Genomic DNA, 26,658 nt, shown 5'->3' on the forward strand with positions numbered 1-26,658 from the left:
TGTTTCTGGAGTTTTGTCTCTCCTCTAGTGTGATCCAGACTTGAGGTCTGAATCACGCAAATCCCCAAGGAACTGTTCTCAATATAAGGCATACTGCCTAAATATTTAATATAGGCCTGTTATCACATTTGGGCTTCCCAAGTGACGCGAGTGGGAAAGAACCTGCCTGCCAATGCAGGAGACATAAGAGATGCAGGTTCGATCCCTGGGTTGGGAAGATCCCCTGGAGGAGGGGATCAATTTTAAACACACTGTGTCAGGACTACATGTTCAGTTCATCCCTAGTATTGCCCAATGCAGTATTTCATTCAGTCTAAACAAATCATTTGGTATATTTAGTGAGCACCTGTTTGGTGTGCCACGCCCTAAGCTCTGGGTAATGGGGACACAGTGATGAAGAGAGCACACACAGCCCTCCATTCACGGTGCATTAGGTCTAGTGGGTTATGTCAGGAATTGAGGCACAATGCACACAACTGAAAGGATGCATCATGCTTATAACCCAGAACTGAATTCCAGGTTAACCCTAATCCTAACTCTAACCATGAGACAATTAGCTGTTGACAGAAACCATCCAGTTACGAACGTGGGACGCATGCTTGGTTGGCATGCATCAAAGCTGTGAAGTCTGTGAAAAAGACTTTTCATGTGCTTGCCACATCAGGGCCCAGTGCTTCCAATATTCCTTGTAGTTGGGGGATGTGCTAACTATTAATAGAAAGGAAGTTTGGGGAGAGGAGTGCAAAAGAATTTGGAAAGCAGCTTTTCCTCTTACAACAGTGAGGGGAAGTGAGCATTATCACAGACTGCTTGGCAAGCTGGTGCAGAGAGGAGAGAGACCGGTGCTTGTTTATCTTCTGTGAACACAGAGAATGCCTCTGTGGCCATGAACCCTGACAGTGATGTTCCCCTGCCCTAAAGATAACCTCTCAGAAGGAGATCATAGCGAGTCTGAAGATTCAGCTGGACAAGGCTGGGGAGAAAGAGAAGCATTACCTCCAGACCATGATCAGTAAGGACGTCTATGAGGAGTTATGCCGGAAGTCAGCCTGCTGCCAGGACGACCTCACACAAGCCCTGGAGAAGGTGGGCCACACCCTCGCATCTCCTAGAGATGTGTGCTAAGTCACTTCAGTCATGTCTGACTCTGTGCGACCCTATGGACTGTAGCCTGCCAGGTTTCTCAGTGCATGGGATTTTCTAGGCAAGAATACTGGAGTGGGTTGCCATGTCCTTCTCCAGGGGATCGTCCCAACCCAGGGATCGAACCCATGTCTCCTAAGTCTCCTGCGTTGGCAGGCAGAGTCTTACCAACAGTGCCACCCATCCCAGGGCTGTTTAATATCAGAGTTTCCCCAGAAGCATGAGAGGTGCAGGAGTCAATTTCCTGCATGACCGGCTGTCACCAAGGCCATCTGCAAGCCCTTGCATCGGCAAGGATGTCTGTCCAGAGAAGGCTTGCTTCTTCTTAGTGAGGCTTTGGGAAAGAAGGGGAGAGGGGCCAAATTGAGCAAGTCTTTGTGCCAATGGGTGATCTGGAGCAAGGTTTTCTCAATACCTGGGTTTTCAGGGAAATTCATGCCCTACCCCTTTGCTGATCACCCCTGGCTGATCAGTTCATAGAATTGGAAAGAGAGGAAATGGGAGCGCGAAAGGGGAGATGCATAAGACTGACCGTTGTCACCTCTCACCCCTCTCTGGGACACTAAGCAAGGTGACCGGGTGTCTCTGCCACCCTGGGGAGAAGAGGGTGGGGGACGTAGAACCCTTCCCCGTTCAGGTCTCGGCAGAGAGGGCCCAAGCACAATGACAGCCACTCTCCACCCCCCTCCCCACATCTTTGTCTTTATCAAAGCTCAATCATTCGACCTCAGAGACAAAGAATCTGCACCGAAGCCTGACACAGGCCCAAGACAGGAAACTTCAGCTGGAAGAAGAAATCATTGCCTATGAAGAGAGGATGAAAAAGCTGAATGGGGAGTTAAAAAAACTGCAGGGCTTCCAGCAGCAGAGTGAGCTAGAGGTGAGGAGCAGCCGAAGGCTCGGGCTGCTGTCCCATCCAGGGGCCCAAGGTCACCTCTTGCACTCAGAACTGTACACTTCGCCCAGAGCTACCCTTTGATTAACAGGCTCGCTCCTTTTTGCTGGGCTCCCTCCCTTTTGCTGGGTTCCGCAGGTTTCTGGAAGGTGGCAACGAATCAGAGCAGGGTCGCCCTCTGCTGGCCACCGAAAATAAAATACTCCCAGAGACTCTCCCAGAGGAAGGTCCCTCCCGCTTTGTAGGGGGTACTCAGGATCTGGGTGGCAGGCCAGGGTCTCCCTCCTCACCATGTGCTCCCGAGCAGGTGCAAGCCTTCGACAAAAAGCTGGAGGATATGAGCAACCAGGTGCTGCAGTGGCAGAAGCAGCACCAGAGCGACCTCAAGATGCTGGCTGCTAAAGAGGAGCAGCTCAGGGCATTCCAGGAGGAAATGAGCGCCCTGAAAGAGAACCTCCTGGCGGATGAGAAGGAGGTGGGCACTCCTCGTCTTCCGATCACTTTCTCCCCCAAGAACATCCATAGTCCACCCCCAAGAACATCCCAGGACCACAGATGGGATGACAGACCCCCTTGGGTGGGACTGGGGGCGGGATGCCTGGGAGCAAGGAAAGGATATCTTCCCCATTCAGTACCAAAGCAGGGTCTGGGTGTTCAAGGCCCACAGCTGCTGTCTCAACCCGACCATCTTCCTGTGACTTTATCGATAGAGATATTGAGCAGAGCAAAGGTCCCAATCCAGAGGGGAGAGACTGCCATCTCCCTGTCAGGTACCCCAGCAGCCCCCTGACTTAGGTAATCACTGGTCCGTCTCCCTCCAGACCGCGCCCCTTCTGACACCTCAGAATCGGCTGAGAGCTCCGCGGGCATGCCCAGCTCTCTGAGTAATGAAGTCTGTAGCAGGAGGCCGCCACGTGTCCGGAGTGACTACAGGCCTTTGCTCAAATTAGGGGGAAAAAAAAACACATCTCTTCCTACCTGATATTTTTTCTTCCATCTGTTTTTTAAAAGGTTTAATATACTGCTTTCTTAGAATAAGTCACTTTGATACCCTGAAAATCATTATTATAAAGGTACAAGCCTACTCTGTCTCTAGCATAAGTGGTATCTGCTCAGAGAAATCACCTTAGTGACGGTGCGCTGCTGGAGGAGAAGTCCTGCTGCGTTAGTTCCAACTCCGGCCTCAGGGTTGGACAGCAGAGTCAACGCCTCCTCTCCCAGGAAGAGAGGAGGCCTGATTTGGGAGTGGGGAGGTGGTGGGCCTGCGCTCCCTCCCCTTACTATCTCGTTTACTTCTTGTGCCAAAGCCCTGCCTGCCCCAGCGGTCTGCGCCCAAAGACAACTGCAAGATGCACCGAGAGAATGATCAGATTATGTCCAACATGGAGCAATGGGCAAAAGAGCAGAAGTAAGTGAGGAAAAAGCAGTAAGGCAGGGTTCTAAGGGCTGGAATCAGACATGTGCTAAAGAATAGTGTCACACACACACACACACAGAGCCCTCCTGGGAGGCTGATCCAGTCTCAGCCTGGCCCAAAGGTTAGGAATAAGATGAAGGGCCCTCAACCCTTCACGCAGGTTCAGAAAGCTCATCCACCCAGAAATGGAGCAGCTCCCTGACAGAAGGGATACTTCCTCTTCCCAGCCTGGCAACGGACTTTACTGCATTTCATTGCCTGGATCCCTTGAACACTCTTGGGACCACAGTGGTTTTCCATTGAAGTATAGCAAGTCCTCTTCATTGCCAGTTGCAAGGAAAGCTTTAACTCTGGGGGCTGAGGAACAAGTGGGAAGTGGGGGTCTAGGCCCAGCAGAGGCCTTGCCAAGAACACCCAATGTCCTTTTCAGCCAACTTGCGCTCTTGCTCACAGGGGTCTGGGAAACTCTTTCTCTTCTGTGAATTTTATTATAGGATCGCCAATGAGAAACTAGGAAACAAGCTCCGGGAACAGGTCAAATATATCGCCAAGCTGACTGGTGAAAAGGAGTAAGTCATCCCATGCCACCCTGGCTGCAGCTTGGCCCCCAAGGAGAAGAGTCAGCCGGGAACCAGGGATTCCTGGATGTGTGCAGAAGGACCCCGAGGCCTGAATCTGTGTCTGTGTGACCTCTTGACACACCACTTGACCTCTTTGGGCCTCAGTCCCCCCACCAACGACTAAAGAGAGGTTTAATAGTCTCTCTGTCCATCTCTGTCACCTCCCACAGTTCTCAGAGGTCAGAATGCTGAGAAGGAAACAGGAACTGAAAAGCAGACTGTACTAGTTAGGGTAGTGGCTAAGCTGTGGTAACAGAGAGTCCCTCTCCAAGTGAGGGACGTAGAACAAAGAAGGGACTTCTCTGTGAGGGGAGCAGTCGTCCCCTCATAAAAGGAACACCATCTTTTCATCTTCACAACAAGAGCTCAACTAATATTTGTTGCTTCCACATATGAGGCACTGTTCTAAGTGCTTTACATGTGTTCATTTATTTAATTTTTATAAGACCTCACACGTGCAGTGTACTTATAATCCACATTTATGGATATAGAAAGGGAGGGATTCAGGCTACATACCTAGCCCGTGGTCTCATGACCAGTAAGCAGCAGAGTCAGAATCCCAACATGGGAGGCCTGAACCCAAAGCCCCTGTCACCCACTGCCCTCAACACTGGTTTTGGAGAAATGTGGCTGTTAGTATTAGCAGTTGCCATTTATTGAGCCACAGGGTAATGCTCAGTTACCTTTCCCCTCACCTATATGGAGCTGCCATTGCATCCATAAAGTGGGGACACGTAATTTGCCCAAGCTCTCAACGGAGCCAGGACCCCCTGTTCTCTCAACCTTTCAGTTGAGGGAGGCGAGAGAACTTGGGCATTGGCATCAGAACTGAGAGCAGATGTTTCCAAGGCGTGGCCATGAGAAACTGAGGACACGCAGCCCGAGTCCTTCTGGCTCTTCTGGCTCTTTGAGTCAAATTTCTATTATTTATCAAACTGGATTTTTATATGAGCCCCAGAAGGCAGATCAGGCTGAATTGTCCCCATCTAACAATAAAGAAAGTCAGCCCAGAGCTGACATGACACAGTGGGTCAGGAGTGCCGGCTCTGGGCCCACCCCAACCCCAGACCTGGGCTTCTTCCAGGGGATGCACATAGGCCTCCATTTCCACAGAAGACATGAGAGCCCTAGCTCTGGAAGGAACTGGGTGTCCACAGGGCCAAAGCAGACCAGACACCCATCTGTCCTTCCCTCTCCTTCCCCAGCCACCTCCACAATGTGATGGTCCATCTGCAAAAGGAAAACAAGAAGCTAAAGCATGAAATAGAGGAGAAGAAGCTGAAAGCTGGGCCCTCGAGGGTGTATGCCAAAGCCCTCTGCCAAAGCAAAACAGAACCCACAATCAGGGGGAAAGTATACGGTACCTTGGGCTGGAGGGGGATAACCCAGGATGTGAGCCAAAGAATGGACATCACCAAGTTTGTCGGGATACCCCACTGCTCAGGTATGTCTGCCATGGCTTCTGCTACTTACTAAGATGTTGTCTTAGTCCAATGAGTAACCACCCACCAAAAAAAGCATGATATTATTTTTCAAGAGATCACTAGATTGGAAATTCAAAGAGGTGGGTGGGAAATGATCGTTTGCTTAGTTACTCTGGACCAGCGGGGAAGGAAATGGCAACCCACTCCAATATTCTTGCCCAGAGAATCCCATGGACAGAGGAGCCTGGCGGGGTACAGTCCACAGGGTTGTACAGAGTCAGGCACGACTGAAGCGACTTAGGACAGAGGAGCCTGGCGGGGTACAGTCCACAGGGTTGTACAGAGTCAGGCACGACTGAAGCGACTTAGCACACACTCTGAACCAGAGATCACTGTTTTCTCCTCTGTAAAGGGAGGAGGCGAATGAATTAAGGCTCATTCTGATCTAAGATACTTTGATGATGACCCAGGTGCCTCCTATCTCAGACCTATCCCTTCCCCAGACCCAGTCTCTTTTGGGAGGTGTGGAGACAAGAGGGGGACAGACAGAATAGGCATCTTTCTCCTATAATGTGTTCTGGAAACCTCCCAAGAAGCCCTGGTGTCCCCTGCACAGCCTGGGTCCCAGGCTACCTTTTTTGCCACCTCTAGACTCCATGGTTCCCCCGCCCCAGGGAAGGAGTCACATGCAACAGAGCTGCCCCACCACAGGACTAGTCCTTAAGGAATCACCTCACTAATTTCTTCTCAAATTAAGACTGTCATTTCTTCCCTGTTCCCTCAGGTTCCTCATTTTGCTAGAATCAGCACCTTGCCCTGAGCATCATTTCCACACATGTTTTTCAGAGGACAGTGAGTTCCCATCCCTCTCCCTTGACTTGGACCAGCTCTAATGGGAATATGTCAAGGTCCCAGGCTATTCTGCAAGATGCTAACATTTTATTGAGTTTTGTCCACTTCCTGCCGTGGAGTGAGCCTTGTGAACCATACTATACCCTCTCCGGGCCCAAATTCTAAAATAAAGACATGAACACAGACGTCTCAGTGCACTCTCTGCGTCTCGCAGACACTTGTGCCTACTCAAGTCCCCAGCAATGTGCTTATCTCCATTTTCTCTGCATTCTAAAAAAACAAGAGCTCTCTTTCACATATGTAGTGAAAGTCACTCAGTTGTGTCCGACTTTTTGTGACCCCGTGGACTCTAGCCCTCCAGGTTCTTCTGTCCATGGAATTTGCCAGGCCAGAATACTGGAGTGGGTAGCCGTTCCCTTCTCCAGAGGATCTTCCCAACCCAAGGATCGAACCAGAGTCTCCTGCATTGCAAGTGGATTCTCTACCAGCTGAGCTATGTATGTAGGGGGACTGTAATTCCCAAAGCAAGCTTCTGGCTTGTCTGGATTAGTTTTTAAACCAACAAGAGATAATTCGCTCCTTTTTTATTCCTTCCATTTCTGGAATTTAATAAGAAAAAAAAATACTTAGAAACCTCAAAAAGAAAAGTAATCCTGAGATCCAAAAGAGAGGGAGAGAAATAAATTATGCACTTTTCAAATGGAGGAGGAAGAAATGGCCATCTACTTTCTCACTGCCCGCCATATTCCTTTAACAGTTTTGTTTTTTTCCCCAGCCAGCTCAGTACAAGTAAAATTCCAGTTATAACAAACTCCAAGGACAGCTAACCTATTTTATTGTGGTTGGATTTTGTTCAACTGAGTACATGTCTAGAATTAATATTTCTAGTCTATAGAAAATTGAGAGAAATATGAAAGTGAAAGTCACTCGGTCATATCCGACTCTTTGTGACCCCATAGACTGTATGTAGCCCACCAGGCTTCTCTGTCCATGGAATTCTCCAGGCCAGACTATTGGAGTGAGTTGCCATTCCCTTCTCCAGGGGATCTTTCCAACCCATGTCTCAAACCCAGGTCTCCCATATTGCAGGCAGATTCTTTACCATCTTGAGCCACCAGGGAAGCCCAAGAATACTGGAGTGGGTAGCCTATCCTTTCTCCAAGGAATCTTCCCAACCAAGGAATCAAAAATAGAAAATTGAGAGAAATAATAATAGCCAAACGTAAAGTAAGAGAAAGAAATCAAAGAGCTTGCATTTCTGGGTGAGGGGAGAGGAAAAATGAAGGAAGAAACCCACTAGTTGGTAGCAATTCTTTAAAGGTTTTTATAATTCTATTATTTGGCTGCGCTGGATCTCTGTTGCTGGGCACGAGCTTTCTCTAGTTGCAGCAAGGAGAGGCTACGCTTCATCCCAGAGCACAGGCTACGCTTCATCCCAGAGCACAGGCTCTAGAGCGATGGCTCAGTTGCCCTGTGGCATGTGGAATCTTCCCAGAGCAGAGATTGAAATTGTGTCCCCTGCACTGGCAGGCAGGTTCTTAACCACTGAACCACCAGGGAAGTCCAGCAATTCTTTAATATCTCGCCTTCCTCCCCAGCTAAACTAAAGCCAAGAAAATGCTCTGCTGATCGCAGCAATCTGTCATACAGGATGCCCCTGCTACGACCCAGGAAGGGCAAATACTAGAAATGCAGTGTGAGGCAGGAGTGATGGGCTCATCTGGTGGTGACCCAAAGGGTCAGATACACAAACCATCACCTCCGCACACTGCTGAGGCTGCCTAACACAAGAGAAGACTTGGGATTCCAGTGTAGGGATCACCTTTTACGTGAAAATCCATAAGCAACATCTTATGCTATTTTCCATCAATACATAATACTATCAGAAAGTTAGAAACTTCTACCATTTGAAGCAATAGGGCAGCCAACCCAACCATGGGGGACAGAGGGTGGGCGGCTGGTCACCTTCCTCCCATGCCGGGCCATCAGGGCCAGCCTTGCTCAGCAGCCGTAGGGGCAGCCAGGCACCCTGAGAGCCTGACCCAGCTGGTGCTGGCACCCCAAGCTGCCCTCCTTCCCTGTCAGCTGAGTCCCGCCCCACCGGCCCCTGCAGGCACTGCCTGAAGAACAGACAAGGGCGAGCTCAGGCCCTAGGAGGCGCCGTCTCAGGAAAGTCACGCCAGGGCTTGCCTGTTCTCCAGCGTGTGACTCAGGGCAGTGAGGGGAGAGAATCATCAGAAATACAATAACATTTTACAAACAATAAATTTATTTCCAAATCCTGAATTATAACCAAATTATAGTTCCCTCTAGGTCTTACTGTGATGTTTTACACAAGAACTTTTTAAAAAAACATAGTCACAGCCATGTCATTGATACACCAAGTGTCCTGGAACCATGTATTTGTCTTCGGTGGGTCCGGCCAGCTCTTGTGGTCCTGGCAGCTGCTCTGCGGCCGCGCGCGCACACCCAGGAGCTCCAGCCTCCTCCACAGCAGAGCCTGGCCTCAGCAAGGGCCCGGGGCCATGATGTACACAGATGAAAGCTGTGTGCAGTATTTTGTCAAAGTGGCCTGGGTTCTCAGGGTTTGCCGATAGGCCGGGCCTCGGGACTCAACACCTGGCTCCCCTCCCCTGCAGGGACAAGCCTCGGCTCAGAGCCCAAAGCGGGCTGGCGTGCGGCGGGGGGTCATGGGTTCCCCCTGCTCCTTCCGACCAGGAGTGTAGATCTTCGTAGACCTGGAGACACAGAAGAGGGATTAGGAATCACACTGCAGCTCACTTTGACCAGGACACACAGTAGAACGAGGATCCTGAAACCCGGCTGTTTCTAACTGTGTGTGAGCAGGCTCTGGGGCTGCAGGTTCTTCTCCCCTAACATACTTCACTCCCCTTGCCTTCCCTATCTGTGACTGGGAGCAGAATGAGATGGGCCTTCTTTCTTATATCCACTGAGGCACACTGTGAGATGGCTTTACTAACAAATCCTTTCATACCCCCTAGGTGAGCTATGGGCTTCCCTGGTGGCTCAGCAGTAAAGAATCTGCCTGCAATTCAGGAGACTCAGGTTTGATCCCTGGGTGGGGAAGAGCCCCTGGAGAAGGAAATGGCAAGCCAGTCCAGTATTTGTGCCTGGAGAATCCCATGGACAGAGGGGCCTGGTGGGCTACAGTCCATGGGGTCGCAAAGAGTCAGACACGACTGAGCGACTCAGCGACAACAGGTGAGCCTTGGAGGAGGTCTCCCTTCTGCCGCAGCAGGCTGCCACTCTAGCTGAGTTGGGGCTTTGTCCCTACATCCTGGAGGTTATCTCTAGACCCTTGGAATTTCCCTTGGCCTTGGGCACCACAGTGGGGATCCCCAAATTTGTAACAAGTTGGTGAGAAATGAGGGTGACCCTGGGTACCCCCCACCTTGCAGGTGGTGACTGAGGCTCTGAGGGCGGTCTTGCCGGGACTGTGCCCTTCACCTGTGGGGTCTGACCCAACTCCAGACACCAGGGCAGACACACAGGCCCACAAATCTCCCCACCTCACCTCTCCACCATGATGCCCAAGCCCTCGCTTGCTGGTGAGGCTGTGAGACCCACTCTGCGCTCCAGCCCACCTTGGGCCCCACCACAACTTAAGAATGCCAGGAGTTGCAGCCGGATCACCACCCCTTGAAAGTGTGTCCAGAATTCCTCCATGTGACCACAGTCAACCTGTCACCAAGTCACCTCTGCATGTTTAACCTCTCTTCAATCACAGCCTCACTCGGGGCCTGGGGGGTCCAGCCAGTGGCTCCCTCCCAGCCCAGGTCCTGAGGCCGCACTCACCTGACGCTGCCCAGCGGACTGCGCTTTTCCTGCTCCTGCCGCCGGGCCCGCAGCTGCTCCTCAGCCAGTGCCATCTCCTCCTCCATGGCGGACGCTTCCTCTTTGGCCCGTCGGCGGTTCTCCTAGAGAAGGGAGAGGTACTGGGGTCGCTGGGGACCAGCAGTGAGGAGGCCTGGCCTGTACCCACCCTCTGCTGCCAGCCAGCCGCGGTGTAGACTGCACCAGCTCCCAGAGACAGGGCCACACAACACCAGGGCCGAGGCCTGCTCCTCTCACTGAGCCAAGACACAGCCTGGAGGACTGAGTCCTAACCCTATCACGCCTCAGCCCTCTTTCAACCTGGTAAGTGCTTACACGCTCCTAGCAAGTTCACAGCCATGCCAGGACACACGGGAAATAGAGAAGGTGCAACATCCGAGTGGAGAGGACGGACACGGGAAAGCAAAGGTCTACGATCTTATGCAACCCTGAATAATGGATCCAGGTGGTGGCCACCGGTGGCCACTGAGACTGTCAGGAGGGGTCAAGCGGAACCACTGAGCACCCTTAGTGTCACCAAAGGGGGACCAGAGACCATATGTGCCTCCTTGACGGAACCTAAAAGGAGGTTCACAGCAACACTTGCCTTTATGCATTCCTACTCCAAAGAGCTGAACCCGAATCTAACCAAGACTTTAGATTAACGACTAGTTTACAGAAAACACATGGGACAGAGGCACAAGTTAAACATTCTGAGGAACCAATTAGCCTAAAACTATGTGGAACATTCTACAAGATGACCGACCTGTTTTCCCAGTAAGTCAATGCCATAAAAATGAGAGGGGGCAGAGCTTGTTCTCAAATAAAAGACTTAATATATATAATGACACATTCTAAAGTCTGGATCCTAATTCAAGCAAAGCAATGATAAAAAATTATCTTTGAAATAAAAAGGGAAATATGACTAAGAACTGGAGACTTTGGTGACATTAAGGATTATTTTTGCTGAATGATACTGGTGTGGAGGTTATGTTTTAATTTTTGAAAGTCTTTTTAGAGACACCTATTCAAGATTTGAGTGAAAAACCACAATGTCTGAAATATGCTTTAAAATATTCCAGGAAAAAGATCACTGTGTATGGAGCAGGGTGGGAATAAGAGAAACAAAGGTTGGGAAAAATGTTGATAATTACAGAGGCTAGGTGAGGAATCTGTGACTCCTTATCCTACTTTTGTCCACTTTCACAGATATTTGGACTTTTCAACAATAAGGTTTTTTTGGGTTTGTTTTGTTCTTCAAGGCTCAGCAGACCAAGCAAATGGAGTGGGTGGGAGAAGTGAGACAGACCAGCCTGCCTGGATCACAGCTCTTACATCTGACAGAGACGTAAGGGGAAGCCAGATGATGACGTGTCTTTAATACCAGGCTGAGGGGGAAAAACGGATCCCAGAGGCAAACAGACCCACTATAGGAAAGCACAGGACCCTTACCTGCCGAGACTTCCCAGCCTGTTTCACGCTGTAGAACATGGGGCCCAGCTCTGCCAGCCACTCTCCGTCCACGGCAGTCACACACTGCATGTACTCCTGCAGCAGAAGGGCCACCAGCAAGGGTCACGGACAGACCACTGCTTTGAGCTGTCCCTCCCGGAGCGGTTCCATAACTAGGATCCTCAGGGGCAGGGCCCTACCCCCAGCCCTGCCAGGCTGAGAAAGGCAAGGAAAAGCCACAGACACTGGCATTCTAACCCCTTCTCCCATCCAAAATCCTCCACACTTGTGAGAAAGCCCTCCAGTGTCCAACAGAACTGGTCCAGCCCCTCAGAAAACCCTTCTAACACCACCCAAAGGGGCTGCTTGTCCCAGGCAGCAAGCAAGAAACAATCCAGCTGGCATAACCGAGGCCACCGGAACCCAGAGGTCAATTAACTTCCCCAAACCTCCCACTGGAAACCAACCTCAATTCCCCTCAAAGCAGCACCTGTGGCCCCAAGTCCTCCAAGGTCAAAGCTCATCCCAGAAGGCAGCAAACAGTTACAAAGGCCTGGCCCAGCCAAGCGGGCTGACGTCATGCCAGCTACCTTGGAAAATACTCACCTTGGTGGTCATGACCAACTCATGATACACAATGTAGTCTGGGGTGTAGCCCATTCCAAAGAGGGAGCTAGTAGGGTGCAGGTGGCAGGGCATGCCTGTCCGGATGTTCACATACTCCCCGATTCCCTAGGGAAGAGACCCAACAGGTGGCTGCCTCAGCAAAACACTGCACATCTGGGCAGCCTTCCCCACCCCTCCAATGCTGCCTTGACACCAGCTTCCCAGGGAAGCCCAGATCTGCAGGACTGTACAGTGAGAAAGGAGAACTCTGCACTCGGACAAAGTGTCAGGCCAGGAAGGGGCCACAGCTCCACCAGGCTCACCTTGAGCTTGGCTGCCTGGTGGAAATAGGCAGCACAGATGCACTTCCTGACGATGTCCCAGTCAGTGCCACACGAGGCCAGGCTCATCCGCTGCTGCACCATGATGTCCTTGAGCTGAGCCCGCACCTCCCGGACCTGGAGCGGGACGCAAGTGGTCAGGGATGGAGCACCCCCTCCTTCCCCCGCAGCCCACCCCGCCTCCCAACATCCTGCTTATCCGGGCCACAGACTCACCTTCCGCATGGCCTTGGCGTGGATGAAATGATCATTACACCAGATGGTGGAGTAATTATTGTTCTTCCACTGCAGGTAGACATTCAGGTAGCTCAGGTGGTCACTCTCAGGGACTGCGAACTTCTCCCGGATTTGATCGCTCTCCTCCTCTCGGCCCTGGGAAGGGAAAGGGGAGTCCAGGCCGCTGAGAAGAGCTGTCTCAGGCTGTCACCTACCTGCCCCCAAACTTAAAACACATTGATGTGGTGCCAGACAATATAGCAAAAACAAAATTCATTTATAGCAAAATATTTATTCTAAGATGTGAAGGCTCAGGCACAACCATCCTAGAAAAAAAGGATGCAAAAAAAGGATTGCAAAACACTCCCTGAGAACCATGGATCTAGCCAACCCCTTCCCCCACCCCAACCTGCTTAACGTAACACAGTAAAATCACTCTTTGGAAACTCCGGTTCCACCCCCTCCATTCTATCTTCACAACGGGGGACCCTCTCCCTTCTCTCAACCTTCCTCCAACCCATACACTCCCAAGACCCCTGGGAGGACAGGAGCAGGGCAGCGCCTCCCACCTTGGGCCTGTAGAAGATGGCTGGGACCGAGAGCATGGAGACGATGAGCAGGATCTCGGAGCTGCAGCCCATGTCACAGGACACGATGAGCATCTTGGACAGGGCCGGGTCCAGCGGGAACTCCACCATCAACCGCCCCGTCGAGGTCAGACCACCTGAGAGAGAGGAGCAGACCCAGATAGTCAGCAGACACGCGGCTGTAAGATGGAGAACCCAGGCCCCAGAGCCCACGGAGCCCTGCCCAGCACCTGTGTTGTCCAGGGCCCCAAGGATCCAGAGCTGGTACATGGAGTTGAGCATGTTGTCCTCCGGGGGTGGGTCCATGAAGTGGAACTGCAGCAGGTCCTGCACCCCCAGGGACTTGAGCAGCAGCACCACGTTGGCCAGGTTGGTCCGCTGGATCTCGGGCACCGTGGTGGTCAGGAGCTCGTTCTTGTAGGCACTCTGGGTGTAGAGTCTGCCAGAGAGAAGACCCAGTGCTGCCACGCCGCCACCACAGGCCACCCAGCTGAGTCCCTAGAACGTGCCCAGCTGCCTAGGTGAGCCCACCAGCACCGTGGGCTCGTGCAGCCAGAGCAGCCAGTGCCGATGAGAGCCACAGGTAGGGAGGAGAAGGCCTCATTTCTTCCAACCCCCCTTGTCTCTTGCAATCACAAATCTCCACCTATTTAAAACTCAGTTGTGCCAATTCACCCTTCTGCTGAAGTCTCTTGTTTCATTTTTGGAACCATTGAGCCTGGGACTAGAATTATGGCTGGGTTATAATTTCTTTATATTTTTCTGAATTTCTATTATTTTTAAGTCAGAACAAAAAAAAGAGGGAATAATTAGAGAACTAAAAAAAAGAACCAGTGATATAATTTGTTGACATTTATCCTCTAAGGATAGGTGCACCGTAACACTGGTCATCCACTGCAGGGACGTTCAACACAGGTCCTCCTCAAACACACACTCAGACCTCAGGACTGCCAGGAGGGTGACTGCTCCCACTCAGCGGCATGAACATAGGTCCTCCTCAAACACACACTCGGGCCTCAGGACTGCCGGAAAGGTGACTGCTTCCACTCAGCGGCATGAACATAGGTCCTCCTCAAACACACACTCGGGCCTCAGGACTGCCGGAAAGGTGACTGCTTCCACTCAGCGGTATGAACATAGGTCCTCCTCAAACACAAGGCCACTCGGACCTCAGGACTGCTGGGAGGGTGACTGCTCCCACTCAGTGGCATGTGACGAGAGAATCAACAAGTGGCAGCCCCACCACTGGTCCCCAGCCTCAGGGATCACCCCTCTGCAGGAATGAAGGCCAATCCTGCCCGCCCCTGCCTGGGCCCCCACCCTGGAAAGCAGGCAAGCACAGTGCTCCTACCTGAAACACTGACCTGGGCCCGTCCTGCCTGCTCGTCCCGACCGCTGGTTGGCATTGGCCTGGCTGATGGGGTAGATCTGCAGAGCATCCATGCCAATCCGGGGGTTGAAGACCTAGGTGAGGCCAGAAAAGACATGACTAAGGACACAGCGAGGCAATTAACGGGAGGCAGCCTTGAGACAAAGAAAACCCTTGGCTGCTACACGTTAGAGTGAAATGTCTCAGTGATGCAGGCAGCCATCTTCTGGAGTCAGGAACCTCAAGAAATTTCCCCTCATCACCAGCTCCGCAACCTTTATCAAGTTAAACTGTCCACCCTGAGTTATCACAAGGATTGGATGTATCAGGAACATGGCAAAATCAGCACTCAAACCACCACCTCCACTTCCACAAGCAACCATTGTTCAAGGTCTGAGGACCCAGGTCCTGCCTTCCCACCTCCTAGGCCGGGTGAGCCTGCGTGAAGGCCCAGGGCCCAGGTGCCTGTGTCTCCTCTTACCTTTAACTTACAATAACCGGAATCGATAACAAACATGATGCCGTCGACGGTCAGGGAGGTCTCAGCAATGTTAGTGGCGACAATACACTTCCGGACGCCATCTGGAGCCTGGAGTCAGACAGGACATGCAGGGAGGGAAGGCTACAGGCTGGCAGGTAGGAGAGACCCCACAAGGAGAAGAGCACACCCCACCCGTGCCAGGAAAGTAACACCTTCTCCCTCTTGCCCTCCTGGGGGGAGTCTGGGAGGTTCCCAAGGTGGAGACCCAAACCAGACACTCTTGCCGTCTCACCTTCTGGAAGATCTTGGCCTGGAGGTCAGAGGGCAGCTGGGAGTAGATGGGCAGCACAGCCAAGGCGGGCGCGTTCTCTAGTTCTTCCAGGTGCTCCACAATCTGATCTGAGGTCACCTGAGGGCAGAGAGGAGTCGTCAGATGCCAGGGCCCCCGATCCTCACCAAAGACCCACCCGCTCACCAAGGTCGCGACCGAGGCACGCACCTCAATGTCCTCTTGGCCAGGCATGAAGATGAGGATGTCCCCGGGGGCCCCCGACAGATGCACCTGGAGGGACTGCTTCACCGCGGCCTCCACATAGTCTTCCTGTGGGGTCTGCAAGCCAGCCAGGAGCACCGACAAAGGACATATGGGTCAGGCCCGCTCTGGGAACCAGCAGCCCAGTCCCTGGTCTGGGGCCAGAGCTGGGCGGACTCTCGGGGTTGTGCACATGCAGATGGGCCTTATGGCCCTCCTGGGTCCCAAGCCTCCACCCCAAAGAAACAATCAAACCAAATGTCCCCAGAGTACAGTCTTTCGCCTCCAAGCCCAAAAGCCGTGGGCTCCCATGGCGCCCACAAAACCTTTCCCCGCTCAGTACCCTCATCCCACGCCCCCTACCCTGCTCTTCATCTGAGGTCGGGGTCAGTTAAGAAAAAAGGGCCTTGGTACCTTGCTGAAGAGAATGTCCACAGGGAAGGTACGTCCAGGGATGTGGAAGATGGGGACGTTCCCAAAAAAGGAGGCAAATTTCTCTGCGTCCATGGTGGCTGATGTGACAATGAGCTTCAGGTCTGAGCGCCGAGCCACCACCTAAAACAAGAAGTCATTCAGAGGCTTCCCCATGGGTTCGGAACCCTTGGCTTCTGCCCTCCAATCTCATCAGCATCACTACCAAGTGAAACAGAAGCCCAAGCTGACGGGGGGCTCGTTAGATTTGTAACAGTCCTAAAGGCTGAATCCGGAGAAGGCAATGGCACCCCACTCCAGTACTCTTGCCTGGAAAATCCCATGGATGGAGGAGCCTGGTGGGCTGCAGTCCATGGGGTCGCTAGGAGTCAGACACGACTGAGCGACTTCACTTTCACTTTTCACTTTCAAGCATTGGAGAAGGAAATGGCAACCCACTCCAGTATTCTTGCCTGGAGAATCCCAGGGACGGGGTAGCCTATTGGGCTGCTGTCTACGACTGAAGCGACTTAGCAGCAGTAGCAGCAGCAAAGGCTGAATCATGGAGCCACAGCCAGGAGAACCATGAATCACTCGACTGAGCTACAACGGAGTGAACCACCACTGGGCAGCCAGAGGCCTCAGGGGCAACTGTGGCCTGTCAGAGGCCCCCCAAGCTTCCCCGGGATAGACCCCAGACGTCTCATCACTGACTCCCAGCCCCACAGGCACAGAGGCCCAGACCCACACCTCCCGGAGCAGCCCGAAGAGCACGTCGGTGTTGAGGGAGCGCTCATGGGCCTCGTCCATGATGATGGCGCTGTAGTGATCCAGGTCAGCTTCCCGCAGGGACTCTCTCAGCAGGATGCCATCAGTCATGTACTTGATCAAGGTGCTTTCTGAAGTGCAGTCTTCGAAGCGGATGGCATAACCCACCTGGAGGCCAGAGAGATGGCTCAGGGACTCTGGGCACCCGCGCACTGCTGCACACCCTGAGCTGGGTCTAGGCCTCAGCAGATCAGTTCAAGTGACAGAGGCCACAGGTATGAAGTTCACGGCTCAGCCCTCGGGCCCACTCACCTCCTCACCGAGGTTTCCCCCCATCTCTTCACTGACTCTCTTGGCCACCGACATGGCGGCCACACGGCGGGGCTGGGTGCATCCGATCATCCCATAGTCCGTGTAGCCGTCTTCATGCAAGTACTGGGTCAGCTGCGTGGTCTTTCCACTCCCTGTCTCCCCAACCACGATCACGATGCTGTTGTCTCTGCAAGGGGAGAAGAGACTGGTGAATCAGCACGAGTGGAAGACCGCCTCTAGCCCCACCTGCAGCTACCCAAGGAATGTGCTTGCTCGGAAGGGAGGATTTCCCTGGGAAAACAGTCTCATACTGAAATCCCCTGAAAAGTCTAAAAGACAGTAAGGTTGAAACAAGTGCCATGCTGTTTCATGAGGCCATGTTGCTTATTTCAAGCAGAGTAGCCTGGGGCACTCAGGAGAGGGGGAAAAAAACCTTTCCCTTCTCCACCAAATGTCATACCCCAAAGAAAAAGAGCCACAGAGCATGCACAGGACACCTGAGCTGGGGTCCCATCCCCGGGCTGGGGAGTCACCTGATGATCGTGAGGAGTTCCTGCTGCACGGCGAAGATGGGCAGGTACTGCCTCTGCTCCAGAATCGACTTCTTCTTGGCAAACTCGCTGCTGGCCTCGCTTTTCTTCTTCATGTGGTCAGCAAACTTCTGCTCTGTCCTGAGAACACACCAACGCGGCCTAAGTGCCCTGCATGGTCTCCCGCATCTTCCCTGCTGACTGGGCTACTGCCCTGCTTCCTATGCACCGAAGTGAGAACTGCTCCTAACACACAGCGAATCTTTGAGATGCGAGGGCTGCCAGCCACTGCTCATCTCCTCTGGCCTAAGGGACCACACTGCTGTCTAAGCATCCATCATCCAAAACCTGCTCAACACCCTCGGGACAGAAACCCACGGAGGGCTCCGAAGAGCTGCAGATCAGTAAGCATGCATATCCTCTGCCCTGGAACAGTCCACCCAGACGAGGAGCTGAGATGCACAGGCCATACCTGATATAGAACAACCTTGGGCAATCTCAGCGCCACACTTACAGGGCTGGAAGGAGGAGCCGTGGTTAACAGTCATGACCAAGGTCAGACTCCCTCCCACCTCTCAGCAGGACAGCAGTCTGTAAGGCTTTAGCTTCAGAGAACTGTGAGAACAGCCCTACTTGATGTTTACAGACATCTTCCACTTAAAGCACTGAAGTGTCCTACACGTGTACACCCCCAAGCCGCACAGCAAAGATGTCCCAGTCCCACCTTACCTATGTAAATCTACAGTCTCCACCGGCCCCTTCCCCAGGAGACTTTTCCTCCATCAGATCAAGCCTGTGCCCTGTCAGCTTCCTGTTTCTAATGCCCCAGTCACTCCTGGTCAGCTAAAACTCAATACCAACAGGATTAAAGTAACTAGAGACTAACAAGGCTGATCAACAGCACCAGCTTCTCATTTCCCACAGAGGTACAGAGAATTATTAACTGAGACAACAGTTTGGAAGGACTTTAGAGTGTTCAAAGGATGAGTTTCAGAAGGACATCTGAGTTCAACCATCTACATGAAGAGGGAAGTGCAACAAGTGGTCATCCAACATTGGCTTAAACACCTCTATGAATGGAGAAGCTCTAGCTGAGAAGACAACCCCTTCTATTTTCAAACCTCTGTTAAAAAGTTTCTTCCTTCAGTTCAGTTCAGTTCAGTCGCTCAGTCGTGTCTGACTCTTTGGGACCCCATGAACCGCAGCATGCAGGCCTCCCTGTCCATCACCAACTCCCAGAGTCCACCCAAACCCATGTCCATTGTGTCGGTGATGCCATCCAACCATCTCATCCTCTGTCGTCCCCCTCTCCTCCTGCCCTCAATCCTTCCCAGCATCAGGGTCTTTTCAAACTCAATACCTGAACTAAAATCTAAGAGGGCAAAGCACATGTTCCCACACCACACATCTAAAAGGCTCTCTAGCAGAGCGGCTAAGAGCACAGGCTCCTAAGCTAGACTCGGTGGGATCCTCACTCCACCACTTACCAGCTGGGTAACCTCAAACTAGTTACTTGACCTCCCTGGGCTGCATCGTCCTCACATGAAAAATAGGAAAGATTACACCTGTCCCACGGGACTGCCATGAGAATCCAACGACCAAGTATCCATGAGGCGTGTGGTGCTGCTCGGCACAGAGGAAGCGCCTACGGTGGCAGCTGGGATATTACCTCGAGAAAGGTGAAGACAGACCAGGAGAAAGGAACCACAGACTCCCAAGTGACATCATACTCGTATTAGTGAGTGACAAGACATGTCGGTCCCCTTAAAGCCTGTCTTCAGGGGTGCCGGCTGCTGCGAGACTCCTACCTGTAGTCCACTTTCCCATCCTCTGTCAGAGATTTATCCGGCTCTTCTTCTTTTTTGACGCCCATTATATCTCCCAGTTTGGTTCCAGCCAATTCCCAATGTTTGTGTTGAGCCTGAAAAATACATGGAAAGTCAGTCTGCTCCATCCCGTGATGGAAAATCAATCCCGTCTGACAACAGGCTTCCTCCAGCAGCAGTAAGTTCCCACAGCCAGTGGCGGCACCGAGCCAGGCCCGCCTCCCACCTTCCCTCCTAAGTTCCCGAGCCCGCAGCCCCACACCGTCCTAACTGAGCCCTGCAGGAGGAACACAGTTCCCTCCCCCAGGGGCTGACGCTCGCCCTGTGAGTTTCCTCTAACTGCCGAAGAAGCCCTACCTGCAAGATACAACATGATCCTTAAAAAGAAGACCAAAAAAAAGAAAAGAGAGACCCTCGGGCCCCAGATGACCAGAAACCAACCTTCTTGCGCTCCTTTTGCTCCCTGTGTTTCCGCACTGTTTGACTGCCTTTCCGAGCAATGATGGCTAAGTCTGAAGTGGCATCCTTGACTGGAATCACAGGCTCCGGCTGCAGGAGGTTGAGGAAAAAGCAGAAATTCCACACTGATCGTTAAAACTCCACACGAAGGTACGCTTCGTAATGGCTCTGGTAAACGAAGGGCTGCTCCCCACCCGCCTTTTCCTCTCCCTCTCCCTCTGTCTTCTCCCACTTTGGGGCTCTCCTCTCCAACAGCAGAGCACCCCCACCTGCTTGGTGAAGACGATGCGCCCGTCCAGGAAGGGCGGCACCAGGTTGTGCACCATGAGGTGCACCTTGGCCGCGCTGTCCTCCTCGAAGTCCTCATCCACCTCCAGCCGGTGCACCACCCCGCTGGTGAGCATGCGGTTGGTCTCCCAGCGCTCGTTGTCCTGAGAGGACACAACGGGAGGAGGCCACGTTCAGACTACAGCCACGCGAGGTCGTCCTGAAAGGGCCCAGGCGAGGCCACGCAGCAGATCCCAAGAGAAGGGCGGTGGGGATGTCATCAGTCTTTGGACCCTGCAGCTCCTTAAGACGGCAGAGGCCCTGATCCCAAATCACTTGCAGCACATTTTCCCAGAAGCCACCTTTTATGTCTAAACCAGAACCTCTACATGGACGCACAGAGTGGCCATTCCCTAGTCCCACTCAGAGACACAGAGGACACAGAGCCAAGCCCACCTTCTCAGCTCCCATCAACAGCTCCCTCCAGGAAGCACTGCCAAAGAGCAAAGTTGGGATTTGGGGTTTTTTTTCTTTTTTTCCAACCTACTGAAAAGTTCCCCACCCACCCCTCCGCTTGCACGGGTATCACTCCTTCTGGGACTTCAGCCATGGGGAGAAGAGCCGTGCTGTCGGCTGGGCTGCAACCTGCCACTACTCCATCGGAGTCCGCTCTGCCTCCCACGGGCAGCCTCACCTCATTGATCTGTCTCCGCTGAGCTGAAATGCGCTTCTGCTTCTGTTTGTGTAGGTGCTGCTCCCGCCTCCTCACATAGTCCTCGGAGGAGTAGGCCAGGGGGTTGTGGAACTCATCATACCCCTCGTCCATCATGTACCAATCCCGGTCGGCTTGCTGTAGTGCAAGAGACAGAGCCGTGAGAACAGGGAACAGAGTGAATGTATGTGCAAGACAGGGACAGAACGGGAGGAGATGCTTGGCAAGAAGTCACTGGTGCAGTGAACAACTCAGGAGCGGCCACCCTGCTGGAGGGCCAGCTGCCTACAGGAGAAGCACGGTTTGCAGCCCAGGCCACCATGATGGCACTTCTTAGGTTTACCACACAGTGGCGCCAGCACGCAGAAGAAGTTAAGTCTGATCTGCACTTGGTGAGAAGTTTCACCAGGGAGCCTATGCCCGGAAAAGGACTCCAGGGCTTCAGGACTGAACGTAGCTCAGCCTTCCCGAGACTGTCCGGATTCACCAGACTCTGGTGTACTGTACTCTGACACCCTGTACTCTGACACCCCTGTCACTGGCTTACTGAAAGACGGCCACCACCCCTCATTCAGTCGCTCGGAGATGTATTTCTTACCCTCTGGTCATCCTCCCACTGCTGCCGTTCCTCTTCTGTGTCAAATGAAATTCCTTCTTCGCCATCCTCACGTCTCCCTGCAGGAGAACACGTGGCGGGTCGGTGTGCAAGGCCCCAGCTTGTCCCCAGTGGCCTCACGCACGCCAGCCACACCAGGAGTGTCCCACCCTCCCACTTTCACCCCGTCTTACCTCGGCCCCTGGACAGACGTGGGGTGGACCCCAGGTGTCTTCTGTCATCGGCCCACTCGTTGTATTTGTAGGATGGGGTTGGCAGAGGGGTGTCATCTGAGTACCTGCTCCTCACAGACCTGGGAAACAGTAAAACCAGCTTCACTAAACAGTCACTAAGCTGAGACGTGTTCCCAGCCACCATCCGCCCGCCCAGCCCCAGTCACGCGCACAGAACATCACCTGTCCCTGTCTCGACTGGACGGCCGATGACTCCGCTCGGAATCGCGATAGGAAGGCGTGGGGGAGGGCGATTCCCACTGTGAGCGCCTCGAGGAGCCACAGCCACTGTCCTCTTCCTCCCAGGTAGACCGTGAAGGGGTGGCAGCATCTGGGCCACGAAAGACATGAAGCTCAGCATTTGCTTTAACTCAGACATGGCGCTAGAGCCATTAGGGGAAAATCAGTTCGCCAAATTTCTTTCTTATACTCATAAACTTTACACCTGTTTGCAATGGATATGATGGGTTTGACAGCTTTTAAAGATATCTGAATTTGAAGAGTTCCATTTTTCATCTGTGTTTATAAGAACATTTTAAGGAATATCCAATTTGTCTCTGCAAACATATCTCTATTGAATATATGTATTTCTTTTTTTTTTTTTTTTGAATATACGTATTTCTTTATAATCAACCCTTCTTCTGCCCCTACCCCACTATCACTCCCCCTACTCCCCACCCCCAGCTCCCTATTCTTTCCTACCATTTGGAAAACTGGCCACTCAGCAAACGGGCAAGTCGCATTAAGGAAGCATATCAGTTTCCAAAGAAGTCCATGGCCTTCCCAACTGAATCAACCAAGTATTCCAAGTCATTCACGGTGGAATCAGGAATTCCGACCCACTTCCACTGAGGATGGGAGTCACTCACCCTGCCCCTCATATACGTGGCTCTCAGAAACCACCATAAGCAAGCTCAGACTACCTTTAGGCCGGTGTCGGGGGCTCTCGGGTTCATTTCTTCTGCTGCTGCGATCTGACCCTCCATCTCGCTCCGATCTGCTGCTGTGCCTGCTTCTGTCCCGCTCATCTGTCGGGAGTCACCAGCAGAGCTTAGAAAACAGGTGCCTGTCCTAATTTCCACCCATCTTCACCCAAGAGAAAGGATAGGCCTCCCCACTCACTCACAGGAGCAACCTCACTGCTCTAATGCAATCCAGGGGTTCCTGAATCTCACATATTCCCATTCTTTCAAAGGGCAAAGATTAGTTACTGGCTACAAAGTTTCAAACTCACAGTAACAGTTATTTTCCTGCAAGAATTCAAAAAAGAATAGTTACAAGTCTATCCTGAATAACTATTTAGTAGTTACAAGTTTACAAGCTACAGACCTCGAATATTACCAAGGAAAGCCAGCGATGGACCTTACGTCTAGCTGTGCTCCACAGCACTGTCCTTTCCCTCTCACCACCGCTACTGGTTTCTCAAACACATTACCCACTATCACCTTTAGCACCAGTTTTCAAGATAAAGCGCAAAGAGCCACACACTCAAGCAAAGTAGCTATGTTGCAAGTAACAGTTCTTCTCTTAGCCGGCCTGCTTGTGCCCGCTTGTCCCAATACCAACAGGGTCAAATACCCCATACCACCAGGCTGACATGAAAATGGATCTCCCTAATTAGCAGGCATTATAAAAACTCCCCGACAGCAAAAAGGCCAATGTGTTACTCTGGGTACCTCGAAGACCCTACAAACTCTGCTGGGCAGTTTACCTCTGTCTCTCTTGCGGTCACAGTCTCGATCCCTCGACCTCTCCTTCTTCCGATCCTTTTCGTCTTTGGATGAGGCATACACGCCATGCTCCCGCCGCTCCCGCTCTCTCTGCCGACTGCGTTCCCAAAACTCTTCACTTACACCACCAGGATGGGATGGAGTCTCCACCCGGGCTGATCGGTAATGCCTGCAACACAGAGGGCAGCTGGTGAAGGGCTCAGCCAGAGAAGAAAAACCTGCCCCAAACCTGTGGCCACGCCAAACAAGCAACCTGGCCCCTTCCACTTTATCTCCCTGGTACGGCAGGCTTGCATATGGCAACAGCCATAAGCGCTTCTAACGCCCCATCACCTGCTCTTCAGTTGCTTTTGACAGTTTCCCCAAATCTGAAAAAAAAATACCAATTCCTACCTAGCCTCAATGTTATAGAATCCTAGTAAAAATTAAGCCCTAAATACCCAATAAGAAAACTGAGAGATAAACATGAGACATTATTTTCTGGCCTCTATTTTCATTCCCTCTCGGGCAATCCGCCCAAAGGCTTTTACCTGTCTTTTCGGCCACTTCGGCCAGCCTGGTCACTGTCTTCTGCCTCAGCGTCCCTCTGGTCATCCTTGCTCTCTTCCCAGTCCTTGTATGAAGAGATTCTGGACTTCTTCTTGTCCTCGCCATCATCCTTCTCCTCTCTCTCCTTCCTCTTCAGAGAAGCCAACAAGTCCAGTCCCAGCAATGAAGGCCGGGGTGCAGGGGCCTTGAAGACATGCTGCTCACTAGCCGCACTTTTGGTCTTAAAAATAAGGCCGCCAACCTGAGAGTCCACGTCCGTGCCTTCCAACCGATGGAGCGAGGCATCCTCACCACTGTCCTCCATGACAGGCTCCAGGATCCCCTGCGAGGAAAACAAACCACTTGCTATCAGATGTAAGAAGGGAAAGACTTGGCTCCACTACATCCCAAAATAACTGTGAATATATGTATACCGGGGTGGGGCTGACCTCCCCCTCAAGACCTGAATTCCTTTAGTTACCTCTTCGCAAGACTCTTCCATCAACTCATTGACAATCTTAATCTTAAAAGATCTATTTCCACCCAAAACACATCAGAAATAGATAAACACATACACACACACCCAAGATCCAAGAGGATATCATTCAGACAAGAACAGACCTCACTAAGGAGCACTTACTAGAGCAGGACAGCATCTATAAAGGGAGTGTAGGGAAAACACTAGATCTGAAGTCAGAAATCTCAATTAGAACCCTCTCAACATTTTCTACCTGTATGATCATAAGCAAATAGATATGAATCTTAATCTTTGGTTAGGCATAATTTCTATACCTGAAAAATGGAAGTACTTTTTGCTCTCTTAAATCCATGAAGTTACTGTGAGTATCAAACAAGAAAGTTTATATGAAAGCACTCACTCTGTAACCACAAACAGTTACATAAATGTCATTGTTACATTATTTCATTTGCTGTGCTCTTGGGTACTGATTGGGTTCCTCACCATTTTTTACACAAGTTCTTCCTACTCTCTACTCCTTTAAACTACAGATACAGTAGAGTTGTTGAGATATAAGGCTACCATCCATGTGATCCATTCTTAAATGAGTTTTCTGGGCCAGTTTTGTTTTGTAGAGAAGAATTACTTCACAGCAGTCGAAATCTGTTTAACAACGATTCAAGTTCACCAAAAAAAAATTGGATGAGAATCACCAGGCTAGGAAATGGTGTTTCTGAAAAGTATTTAGGTGACTGTAAGATTTCCTGGCACTCAACTCATAACAAATTCCTCTTTACCTCCCACTATACACCATCTGCTCATAAACATATCCCATTTTGTGGTTGAATAATTTCCCTCATTCCAACAAGTCAGTGAAGCAAAGAACTATCAAGAGAATCACCAGAACCCAGAATGTTTCACGCAGCTCTAATTAACTATAGAAAAATATAGCCAAACAGACTGAACACACAATATGGACACAGAAACAAGAGCTGCATTCTGGAAAATGCCATCACACAGAAGAGAAATGGGAAAGCTAACTTTTAGTGACATCTGTACTCATGGGAGGAAATCTACATGGGAAGGTAAGATATACATGCTCTGCTCAGTAGACTGAACTAGAAAATATACCCCTAGAACGTCCTTTTATGCAGGAGAACTTTGTCTGTCTTGTTGACTGCATTGCCCAGAGCCTAGCAAAATAAACATTTGAGGAATAAATAATTTTAAACTGATTAAAGGAAACAGGGAGCCAGAAATCTCTAGAGACAGTAAAGAAAGGTACCAAGCAGAACAGGAAAAAAAAAAAAAAAATCTGACAAACAGGACAACTAGCGGCTGAGAAAAACAAGAAGTTGTCTTCTGAAAAAGGATTAGTGGCAAAGAAGTCACAAGAGGTACAAGAAAAATAATGAAGAAAGAAACTGCATACATTCATTCAACAATTACCGAGTGCCTTCAGTGAGCCAATCGCTTGTTCTGGGCATTAGAGATAAGAGACCAAAACAAAAATCCCAATCTTTTTGGAGTTGCCATTTTATTAAAAGATATCGCCTGGAAGAGATACCACTGTGACAGAGAAAAAGAAAACGAAAAGAGCCCTTCTGGGCTCGGTGTCTGTCTGGGAGTGGGCTAACGAGAAGGTCTGAGGACGTGGGCGGGGTGACTCCCGGCCAGCATCCCTGGGCCTCTGGGAGGCCGCGTCAGTGTGCGCGATCTGAACCGATCAAGGAGAAAGGCCGGGGTCGGCAGAACCTGCGCAGCATTCCTACAGTGAGTAAGGCAAGCTGGATGACAGGGACACGACTTTACAAGCCCGGGCCCGAACTAGAGCGAGAGGCCGAGATTCGCCTCTTGGAGCTGCCACGACTGGCGAAGAAAAGGTCGGAAAGGAAAAAGGGACACTCACCTCACCAAGCCTGACTCTCAGGACCTGCTGTCCGGGATTCTGGGGCGCTGGCGCCGCCAACCCCTCGCTCAGACCGCTTTGAGAGTCAAAATCAACTACATGAAAGCGGCCATTATTGTCCCATAATACTTTACGCGGCTCCTCTATCCATC

The 26,658-nt window shown here is 51.5% G+C and overlaps 2 protein-coding genes across 3 annotated transcripts in view; one reads left to right on the plus strand and one right to left on the minus strand.

Annotated features, from left to right (window-relative positions):
* Positions 1 to 6,497, plus strand: part of PMFBP1 (polyamine modulated factor 1 binding protein 1) — a 48,680-nt gene extending 42,183 nt beyond the window's left edge. For both annotated transcript variants that reach the window (XM_044932124.2, XM_044932125.2), the window contains exons 15-21: positions 922 to 1,086; positions 1,856 to 2,023; positions 2,346 to 2,513; positions 3,346 to 3,446; positions 3,950 to 4,024; positions 5,281 to 5,519; positions 6,284 to 6,497. In XM_044932124.2, the coding sequence (XP_044788059.2) occupies positions 922 to 1,086; positions 1,856 to 2,023; positions 2,346 to 2,513; positions 3,346 to 3,446; positions 3,950 to 4,024; positions 5,281 to 5,519; positions 6,284 to 6,300 (933 nt within the window). In that variant the 3' untranslated portion in view covers positions 6,301 to 6,497. The remainder of the gene's footprint in view (positions 1 to 921; positions 1,087 to 1,855; positions 2,024 to 2,345; positions 2,514 to 3,345; positions 3,447 to 3,949; positions 4,025 to 5,280; positions 5,520 to 6,283) is intronic.
* Positions 6,498 to 8,602: 2,105 nt separating this feature from the next.
* On the minus strand, positions 8,603 to 26,656 carry DHX38 (DEAH-box helicase 38). Its single transcript, XM_006060379.4, has 27 exons — positions 26,507 to 26,656; positions 24,143 to 24,483; positions 23,594 to 23,781; positions 22,806 to 22,910; positions 22,066 to 22,213; positions 21,844 to 21,962; positions 21,653 to 21,729; positions 21,037 to 21,192; positions 20,345 to 20,506; positions 20,058 to 20,165; positions 19,599 to 19,711; positions 17,794 to 17,931; positions 17,261 to 17,447; positions 16,931 to 17,116; positions 16,184 to 16,324; positions 15,737 to 15,847; positions 15,530 to 15,646; positions 15,238 to 15,345; positions 14,739 to 14,851; positions 13,618 to 13,826; positions 13,370 to 13,524; positions 12,801 to 12,956; positions 12,567 to 12,701; positions 12,244 to 12,369; positions 11,638 to 11,733; positions 10,168 to 10,289; positions 8,603 to 9,089 (listed from the first exon to the last, which is right to left on the minus strand). Exons 2-27 carry the CDS (start codon positions 24,463 to 24,465, stop codon positions 9,005 to 9,007), a joined length of 3,684 nt encoding a protein of 1,227 aa, XP_006060441.1. The 5' UTR covers positions 24,466 to 24,483; positions 26,507 to 26,656; the 3' UTR covers positions 8,603 to 9,004.
* Positions 26,657 to 26,658: the final 2 nt, after the last annotated feature.

The sequence above is a fragment of the Bubalus bubalis genome, chromosome 18, assembly GCF_019923935.1.
Source record: "Bubalus bubalis isolate 160015118507 breed Murrah chromosome 18, NDDB_SH_1, whole genome shotgun sequence".
Classification (NCBI taxonomy): domain Eukaryota; kingdom Metazoa; phylum Chordata; class Mammalia; order Artiodactyla; family Bovidae; genus Bubalus; species Bubalus bubalis.

Coding starts and splice junctions, on each gene's coding strand:
- DHX38 (XM_006060379.4), bottom strand. CDS start 24,465: ATGGAGGACAGTGGTGAGGATGCCTCGCTCCATCGGTTGGAAGGCACG. Junction 20,166..20,344: donor GCATCGTCTTCACCAAGCAG/GTGGGGGTGCTC, acceptor AACCTCCTGCAG/CCGGAGCCTGTGATTCCAGT. Junction 17,448..17,793: donor GAACTCCTCACGATCATCAG/GTGACTCCCCAG, acceptor CTCCCCTTGCAG/AGACAACAGCATCGTGATCG.